Source organism: Rattus rattus, chromosome 1 (assembly GCF_011064425.1).
Source record: "Rattus rattus isolate New Zealand chromosome 1, Rrattus_CSIRO_v1, whole genome shotgun sequence".
NCBI lineage: Eukaryota > Metazoa > Chordata > Mammalia > Rodentia > Muridae > Rattus > Rattus rattus.
Window position 1 is genome coordinate 261,042,672 of NC_046154.1, and position 9,199 is coordinate 261,051,870.

The 9,199-nt window shown below is 51.3% G+C and overlaps 1 protein-coding gene across 1 annotated transcript; it reads right to left on the reverse strand.

The window, feature by feature from the left end:
- Positions 1-2,599: 2,599 nt before the first annotated feature.
- On the reverse strand, positions 2,600-6,327 carry Krt18 (keratin 18). The gene is made up of 7 exons (XM_032884827.1): positions 5,821-6,327; positions 5,029-5,111; positions 4,570-4,726; positions 3,800-3,964; positions 3,589-3,714; positions 3,094-3,317; positions 2,600-2,782 (listed from the first exon to the last, which is right to left on the reverse strand). Exons 1-7 carry the CDS (start codon positions 6,214-6,216, stop codon positions 2,662-2,664), a joined length of 1,272 nt encoding a protein of 423 aa, XP_032740718.1. The 5' UTR covers positions 6,217-6,327; the 3' UTR covers positions 2,600-2,661.
- Positions 6,328-9,199: the final 2,872 nt, after the last annotated feature.

Consider the following 9,199-nt stretch of genomic DNA (forward strand, 5'->3'; position numbering starts at 1 on the left):
CTAGGGTGGGAAGATAAAGTAGTGGCTTGAGGAAATGGATCAATGTGATCCATGGAATGAAGGGTTGATTGCTGTATTCATTCAGGGGAGGTGGGTGTGAACAGTATGAATCAGCTCTCCTTGCTCTCCAGCAGAATGTTTTCTCTGAAAGTCAGATGTTAGGGGCCCTTCCCACAGAAACTTCCAGTTCACTTCTTGTGTAACTCGGACCTTGCTCAGAAAGGGCAGAGTGGCCCTGATCTGCCCACTGAACATCCTCCCCCTGACTCTCTGGGCCTGCATGGTGTATAGCTGCACTGCGTGCCGATCTAGTGCTGTCCTCTGGGTCTCAGGAAGCAAAGGCCTCAAGTGAAGTGACCTTTACTTTCCCACTCTGGGAACCCTAAACATACTGCTCTTCTCAGGCAAACACTTTCCTGACTGAATTGAGATTATTTCTCTCCCTCTCTCCTGACACTCCACTTCCAAGACTCCTTGCCTGCCTCTCCTCAGCCTGTACCACTAGCCCCCGCCCTACCCTGCTGACATGCTGCGCAATTCGGTTTCTTATCATCTTTTTTTTTTTCTTTTTTTCGGAGCTGGGGACCGAACCCAGGGCCTTGTGCTTTCTAGGTAAGCGCTCTACCACTGAGCTAAATCCCCAACCCCTTCTTATCATCATTAGAGGCTTTTATCCCTTCCCATCACCATAATGTAATTTCCATGGCCATAAGGATTCTTGTCTGTCTGTCTTCCCAAGCACCAAGCAGAGTGGTTGGTTCAGGGCAGATGAGTAGAAACCTCCTTGTCTTTGGTCTCAAGCTTTGAGTTTTCTGAGAGAAAACTAGCAGGCATTTTATTCAGTGTATACAGTGAAGGCTAGCAGAGGGCCTGGTCCAAAGTAAGTCCTTTCTATGTGTGTTTATATGGTGCCATTTCTACTAACTTACTCCGCAGACAAGGTTAGGGAGTGCAAAAGTACACATGGGCCTTAGCTGCAGCCTTTTGCTAAATCAAGACTGCTGGAGACCAAGACTTCTCTAGGAACTAGAGCATTTGGGTTAAGTAACTTTGTACCCATGCTATAGCTGTATGTAGCTGTTCAAAGGAGTGAGACAAGGCTTTACTTTGTAACCATATTGGCCCCGAACTCAGGGTAATCCTCTCATTTTAGCCTCCAGAGGACTGGGATTATAGACCTGAGCCACCACACGCCCTATTCCAAGATACATTGTTAAGAGAAGGATGTGTAATTGAAGCAATTAAGGTGCAGAATTTATAGGATAACCCTGCATCTATAAAAGCAAAATAAAATATTTGTATATGTTTGTCCTGAAGAAATGTTCAACTGGGGTAAAGTACTTTGGGGGAGCCACGTATGTTTTCAATTTTATTTCCCTCTTTCCTTTTGGACAATATGTTAACTTATATAATTCTTTAAACTAAGAAAGATACATCATCCTCCCAATTGAAACAGATTGTTATTTTTAATTCATTATTTATTAGTAGTAGTGGTAGAGACAGGATCTCTCTATGTAGCATTTGACAATCATGAACTGGCTATGTAGACCAGGCTGGTCTCAAACTCACAGAGATCCTTCTGAAAGCACTATTGCATATCACTGTGCCTCACCAGGTTGCTATTTTAGACATGTGTTACTTCCATTGCTTGGTCCTACAGCTCCAATACAAAGCCCAGAATGGTGCCATGGGGCTCCTATTTTTCCCTGCATGGTGCCCACCCTGGTGCCCGCCCTGGGCTCTACCACGTATATTGCTTTCTCATGTTCTGTACTCATGTCTCCTCACTTCTGGCCACACCTCCAGCTCTCAGAAAAGTGTTGTCTCCACTGAGTGCCAGAGCAGGGCCCAGGGGAGCACAGGTTTCTGGGTAATGAGTGTGGGATGGGGTTTGGGAATCTTTGGGTGGGAAGCTTTGGGATTTAGGCAAAGGAAAAAGTAGAGTTTTCTCTGGACTCTGCTGGAGACTTATATGCTTTTTTCTCCTTCTTTTCAGAAAGGGTGCTTTAGGCCTAGCCTGGCTTTTAACTCATGATGTTCCTGCTTCTGTTTCCTAGGTGCTGGGATTATAGGCCTGTGCCAACATGTCTGGCTTCTCCGAGTCCCTTCCTAGGCTCCCTTTTGAGAAAAGGTCTCATCTAGCTTAGGCTGACTTCAAGTTTGCTATGTAGCAGATGATAACCTTGAATTCCTGATCCTCTTGCCACTACCAAGCTCTGGTATTTTAGATGCACACAACCACACCTAGCTCTTGTTCTAGCGGGACACTGGCATGTGATGCAGGCTGCCCTGGAATTTGCTATATAGCCCGGGCTGGCCTTGAACTCAAGTTCCTTCGGCCACAACCTAAATCACATGTGCACACCATCATGCCTGGCTTCTTCACCAGGTCTCTTGAATGGGTGGCTCCAGTTTTATTACACTTTCACCTCTACCTCGGAGAGGTCATATCTCCTACTTTGTCTTCTTTTAGATGTTTCAAGAGCCCAGGCTTTTCCTCTCCCAAAGGCCAATCTGTGTGAAACCCTAGGTCAAGAGACTTCTGCCTAAGGTGCATGTGCACAAGCAGGAAGACTGCCAAGGAAGACACAAAGTGATATCCAGTGGATTCTCAACTTTTATTGGTCCCTCAGTCCCCAGGGGGTTCCCTCCTTCTGAGCCTTAGTGCCTCAGAACTCTGGTATCATTGGTCTCGGACACCACTTTGCCATCCACGACCTTACGGGTAGTTGTCCTCTGGACAGTTTGCATGGAGTTGCTGGAGTCCAGGGCATCGTTGAGACTGTAACAGATGACCGAGCCTTAGTTATAAACAGCCCAGAGGAGAGGGGAGACAGAGAATGTGGAAGAAGGATTCCCTGATCCTTCTTTACTTCCAAAGTCTTCTCAGCCATTTCTTCCAGAAAACTCAGTGCCATCCCAAAGACAGCCAGGGGCAATACTTAATCATTCTTTTCTCATGGGAGGGAACCTGTAACTCACTCACTTGAGGCCACTGGTTAGTGGTTACCAACAAACAGAGCTCGGGACTTCCCAAAGCTTCAAGAGTGGAGAAAAGCCCCTCGCTTGTATGATTAACAGGGTGCCACTCACCTGAAATCGTCCCCATCCTCCAGCAAGCGGCGGTAGGTGGCAATCTCCGCCTCAAGCTTGACTTTGATGTTCAACAGGGCTTCATATTCCTGGGTCTGGCGCTGTCCTTCTGCCCGAGTTTGTGCCAGCTCTGATTCCAGATGCAGAAGGACCCCATTGAGCTGCTCCATCTGCGCCCTGTATCTGGCCTCCACTTCCCCGAGGTTGTTCTCCAAGTTGATGTTCTGCAGGACACAGAGAGAGGAGGGTGAGTCCCTAGTCCTAGCCTGCTCAACCCTTCATTCTCTGAAAGGGTCTTCATGCCTCTTGTCTATCAAATGCTAGGCTACCGTGTGGGAGTAATAGGAAAATCAAATCGAAGTGACTCATCTTAGGGAGTCTTTTGATTGGGTTAGGGGTGTGGAGGAGGCTTAGAGATAAGACAGTTGGGGCTGAGGCCAAGTATCATAGGTTTGGGCCCAGCAGAACTGCAGCAGGCAATTGGAGGGCACTCACCTGGTTTTTCATCGAGTCCAGGTCAATCTCCAAGGTCTGGAGGGTGCGTCTCAGCTCCAAGAGTGTGGTCTCAGCGTCCCTGATTTCGGCAGACTTGGTGGTGACTACCGTGGTACTCTCCTCAATCTGAAGGGTGAGGAGGGTCAATCAGGACCTGCCGTCCTTGGCACCTCCCTCTCACACAGGGGCAGACAGCCTTCCTAGTTGGTACCTGCTGAGACCAGTACTTGTCCAGTTCCTCACGGTTCTTCTGAGCCAGCTGTTCATACTGGGCGCGGATGTCCGCCATGATCTTGCTGAGGTCCTGAGATTTGGGAGCATCCACTTCCACAGTCAACCCGGAACTGGCGATCTGAGCTTCCAGGCCTTGGACTTCCTAAAGGAGGCAGACACAAGGTGGGATGGGCACTTAAGGTCAGCCTTTCATTATTGATGGTGTTTTCTAGAAGGTGATGTTGAGTGCGGAGGCAGAACAGGAAAGAAACTCTTGGCGGGCCTAGATCTGGGCTTCTGCTCCAGCTAGGCAAGAATGCAGCCTTAACCAGCCCCTTACAGGCGATCTCCTCTCTTCATTTTAGCTGCTTCTTCCTTCCACACGTCTTACCTTAAGCTTCTTCCAGAGGGCCCGCAGCTCCGCCATCAATGCCAGCTCCTGAGGCTGGCAGTCCCCACCTTTGTCTCCAATTCAGGGTCTTACTCACACAATCTCTGTTTTACTCTATCTAGTAAGACAGGCTGTGTGTTGAACTTAATTCTCCTGCCTCAGCTTTCCAAGCGGTAGGGCTTCACAAGCTAGGCCTTAACCTACCCTGACCTAACAGTACAACTTGGGTGAGCCATAGAACATGTATGAGCCAATGGCTCTGCTCTGAATCAAAACCGCCTAGGCTGCTGTTTCCGTGTACGGCTGCTTTGGGGGCAGCGTGGGCCACGTAGTCTTCGCCCTTAACTCCCAGGCTTGGTCGGTGGCCCCCCACTTACCTCCTCATGATTCTTCTTCATGAACAGCAGCTCCTCCTTGAGCGCTTCGATTTCTGTCTCCAGCTGCAACCTTGTGATGTTGGTGTCATCCACCACCTTGCGGAGTCCATGAATGTCACTCTCCACAGACTGGCGCATGGCCAGTTCTGTCTCATACCTGAGGGGGTGGAGGTGATCAGTGGGCCCCACCTGGTCTAGAACCTTCTCAACCAGTGCCACCTCCATAGAGTAGCCTCGTGCCCACCATAAACTGGTCATGGAGTCAGGTATCATCCCCTCAGCACTACTCTTGGCTGTGGAGTGTGTGCTTAAACTGGGGTGCCCCGATGAATAGCTAACTCAGTAGTAGTCAATGGACCCTAACCCGGATAAGCCTCCGAAAGGAAGGAACTCCACTCTAACACAGTTCCAGGAGTAAGCCATTCTTAGCCCCAGCCCCAGCCCCAGCCCCAGACTTACTTGACTCTAAAGTCATCAGCGGCAAGACGGGCATTGTCGATCTGCAGGACGATGCGGGCATTGTCCACAGAATTCGCAAAGATCTGGGTGGATTAAAGTGGAGAGAGTTGCTCTGGGTCAAATGAGGGTGTGTGTGTGTAGGAGCGGAGGGTGGGAAAACAGGTCTTATGTTTCAGATGAATCTATCCCACTCCCAGGAACAGCCAGAGGGCCAGTGCTTCTATCTTCCCTCTCCCTTCCTGAACTCCTTGCCCCTCTGCCTGAGCCTGTACTATCTGGATTGCTTACAAAAGAGCAGCTTCCAACAAGATTTCTCTGATCTTCTTTTCCTGGCATCTTCTCCAGGTGCACCTGCTAAACCCCTGTCCTGGGACGCCCCCCCTCCCGTCCCGCTGGCCCCTCCTACAGGTAGGCTCCTGTTTACTCCTAGATGACTCAGCCTTAGCCACATCCGCTTAACCCTCTAACTGTCCCCACTGAAAAAGAAGTGAGTGTCTGGGTTCGTTTTATGACTTTTTTTTTTGCAAGGCTTTTGATCCTGTTCCCTTCCCACTACACTGCTTTGGGGAAGCCGGCTCCCGTGTGGAGCCACTACGCTTGGAATTCCCACAGGTTGTGGGTGGGGATCCAGAGTATTCCTAACTCGGTCCCATACAGTAGGGGTGTGTGGTGAATGGGGAATGGGTGGAGGGAGTCAATCGCCCACACCCTATTCAAGTTTGGGGGTGTGGGAGCATTGGATGCACAGAACAGTCGGGAGCTACTGCTCTCTTCCCCCTTCAGGCCCCTTACCTGAGCCCTCAGATCTTCGATGGTCTTGAAGTAGTGGCCCCAGTCTCTGACGCCCTGGGGACCCCTTTTCTCCAGATATTCCCGGATTTTGCTCTCTAGTCTCCTGTTCTCGGTTTCCAGGTTCTTCACCTTGTCTAGGTAGCTGGCCAGGCGGTCGTTCAGGTCTTGCATGGTCTCCTTCTCAGTCTGGACCCCACCCATTCCCGCCAGGCCTGCGGACCCCACGGAGCCACCCCAGACAGAGCGGGACACGGATATCCGGGACCCTGAGCCCCCAGCACCTGCATAGACGCTGGCTGCGCTGCTGGCAGGCCGGACCCGCTGGCTGGGAGTCCGCACAGAGCCCAGGGACCGGTAGTTGGTGGAGAAGGTGGTGGAGCGGGTGGTGAAGCTCATCTTGTCTGGAGAGGAGAGCGAAGCGAGAGACCAGGATTGGAGTTCCGCTGCGGTGGGTGGCAGTCCTCGACCTGTTGTTATATCGGCAAGGGAGGAGGTGGGACCTCCCCAGCAGGCCCCGCCCCCGCCACCGGAGCCGCGGGCGCCAAGAACGAGATTCCTGTGACCTACCGGGTCGCAGCCCTTCTTGGCTTCTGCACATACCTGCCACCGTCACCGACACAGGGAGGGGGTGACTAATGGGTGCGCAAAGGATAGCAGGTAGTGTTAGCCCTTGAGTGTCTGTTTTCAGGGCAGGAAATGGCGTTTTTTAATATCTTTTTTACATAGATAGAAGAGGGATCCATTAGGGTGAAGATTTTGTGGTGTGTTCCTTGCTTAAGTCTGGGGGCAATCCTGGAACCCCAGGAGTCCTGGGGAAAGCAAATTGGGAGCTCAAGAAGAGGAAGAGAAACACGAACCTGAGCGCAGGTCTCTTGGTCCTCCCCCCAACCCCTTCGCTCCGGTTCCACGGTCTTAAGACACTGCTGTGGCTCCATAGAGAACCATGGAAATACATATTTTCAAACGCGTGGGGACACAGGTCCTCACTCAACTCACTCCCAGGAGGCTTTAGCGGGACCTTTGTGATTATGCAGAAGAGGCATCCCATATCCGGACACCTACCATTTTCTTTCTTCCCTCACCCTTCTCTTTTTGAGACAGGGTCTCAAGTAGCCCAGGCTGGCCTTGAACTTTCCATGTGGCAGAGGATGGGGATCAACTCCTGGTCATTCCGTCCCACTTTTGAAGTGCTGGGGTCCCAGGCATGAGACATCCATCACTTTCCGCCTACAGGGTGCTGAAGATCAAACCCAAGGCCTCATAGCTGAGAACTTGGTCAGCCCAAGAGCACATAGATTTAACCAGTATTTGCTAGATACCTTCTAGTAGCCATGGGAACAGCAAGGGTGAGAAATCACTGTCCCTCCTATCCATTGTGTCTGGACAGGTTGGGGTCTGAGTCGCTAGACCAGATATCAGAAACGCCCTACTAAGTTTGAACCATATTGCCTGCCCCTCCATCCTCCATCCGGATTTCTGTTGCTCCCTTGAATCTGCCTCCTTTTTCTGCTCCCTGAGTCTTCTTTCCTTCCTGGCCAGTTTTTATAATGATCTCTGTCTTTCTGGCTTATCCCCTGGGGAAAAGAGACACCCCACTCCTCCCGCCCCCCGCCGGCTGGATGACCACTCCTGCTGAATGAAGAGGGAGAAACCCCGGAGGTTGGAGTTGGTCAGCACGAGGATCCCGTTTTTCAGGCAGGACTCAGTGTTTGTGATACCTGTGGCCATGCTCTTTGCTCTGGATTGGACTTATTGATCCTTATCGAGCGGCCAGCTGAAACGACTCTGTGTACATGCGCATAGAAGAGTAAAACCAGGAGAGAAAAGGGGCCTTAGGAAGAGCGCAGGTCAGCAGATCAGGCAAGAGAGGAAGAACGGGGCTGATGCGTGCTGGGTGTGAATGAATGGTTTGAAGCCTGCTTCCTTCGGACGGGAAAACCTCAGAGACTCCGTGGGACTTGGCTGGGGAGTTTGGGTGTTGCCAGAGACAGCCAGGCAAATGGAATGCAAAGTAACAAACATACAAAAAGCCCACTGGCTTTGCATGAAAGTTCCTAGGGGGGGGGGTGTTAGGAGATCCTGACCAGTTCAAAGGCTGTCAATTTTACAACCCCCCCCCCACAATCCCACAATTGCTCTATTTTATAGAACTGTGCAATGAAGTGTACCAATTAAATGTTCTGCGGACAGCTTTTTTTTAATATTATTTTTTTAATTTTAAGTTTTACATTATCCATCTTGGGTACTTTGCTGGTTGGGTGACCTCAGAAAGTCACTAAACTGAACTTCCGTTTTGTTTTTCACTTCTATGGGTAGGAGAAAAAAAAAAAACCCACGTGTCTAGTCTTCTGGAAGGCGGTGCGCGGGGATGTTAGTACAGCACTCATTCCTGAAGAATAGGAATTACTGTTGCCGAGTGAGGCCTCCATCAGGAGGACATGGGGAGGAGGCTTCTAGTCACGTCTGACCACTGGTGGACTTTGAGTTCTTTCAGCAATGACTAGAAGACCCTAGAATTCTTCCCTAGGCCTCTGGGTAGATCCGGCTCGGATCTTGCCCCACCCCTGAAGCGCTGGCCCTTCTATGGCGGAGAGGTTTGCTGTAGGGCAGGAGAGCTGCAATATCTCCTTATCTCGCAGTTAACGTAGATGGTCGCATTCCTGACCTCTTGCGGCATCTGGGCAAATACCGACCTCCGGAGTCCAGTACCAGCTTACCCTTTTTCCCAGCAGTTCCAGATTTCTCTGGAATCAGGCCTTAAAGCTCGGCCTGGCAGTTTCTAACAGGGTTGGGAAGAGTAGCGTGAGGGAATAGTTTCGATCCAAAATCCCCCGGGCTGGGCCTCCGGGCTGTGGGTGGCCAGGTGGAGACAGGAATGGAGCAGGCAGTGAAGCCAGGCCAGAGAGAGGGAGGAGCGAGCGGTCAGCTCAGGAGCCCTCAGAACAAAGACTTGAAAAGAGAAGGTTGAACCGTGGGGTGAGGGATGGACTGGGCGAATGTCGGGGTTGGGGGAGAAGGTGGTCCCCTCCCGAAGGGCCCTTCATTCCCTTGACCCACGGAAGGGAAGGGAACCTGCACTGCAGGTTTAACTAGGAGAAAGCTCGGCGGTGACTGTGGAATGGGCTGCGGCTGCTCTCCCTCCTCCGGGGCTCCCCCCCCCCATTCTCCTACTAGGGGCTACATCCAAGCTATGCACAAACTAGATAGTGAGAGATTAGAGGATTAGAGGGGATTGTGAGGGTCTGGAGTCCGTTGGCCTCGAGATCGTTATCAGTCTGGCTATTTCCCTGCCGCCCCCCGTCCCCCTCCCGCTCCGAGGAGGTGGGGGTGGGAAGTGTTCAGAAAGTCGTTCCAGGTCTGTGTGGAGGGTCTGTACCTG

Excerpts from the sequence above, each read along its gene's own strand:
- Krt18 (XM_032884827.1), bottom strand. The coding sequence starts at position 6,216 with ATGAGCTTCACCACCCGCTCCACCACCTTCTCCACCAACTACCGGTCC. Across the intron at positions 3,715-3,799 it reads ACAAGTACTGGTCTCAGCAG|ATTGAGGAGAGTACCACGGT; the intron begins GTACCAACTAGG and ends CTCACCCTTCAG. Across the intron at positions 3,318-3,588 it reads TGGACTCGATGAAAAACCAG|AACATCAACTTGGAGAACAA; the intron begins GTGAGTGCCCTC and ends TGTGTCCTGCAG.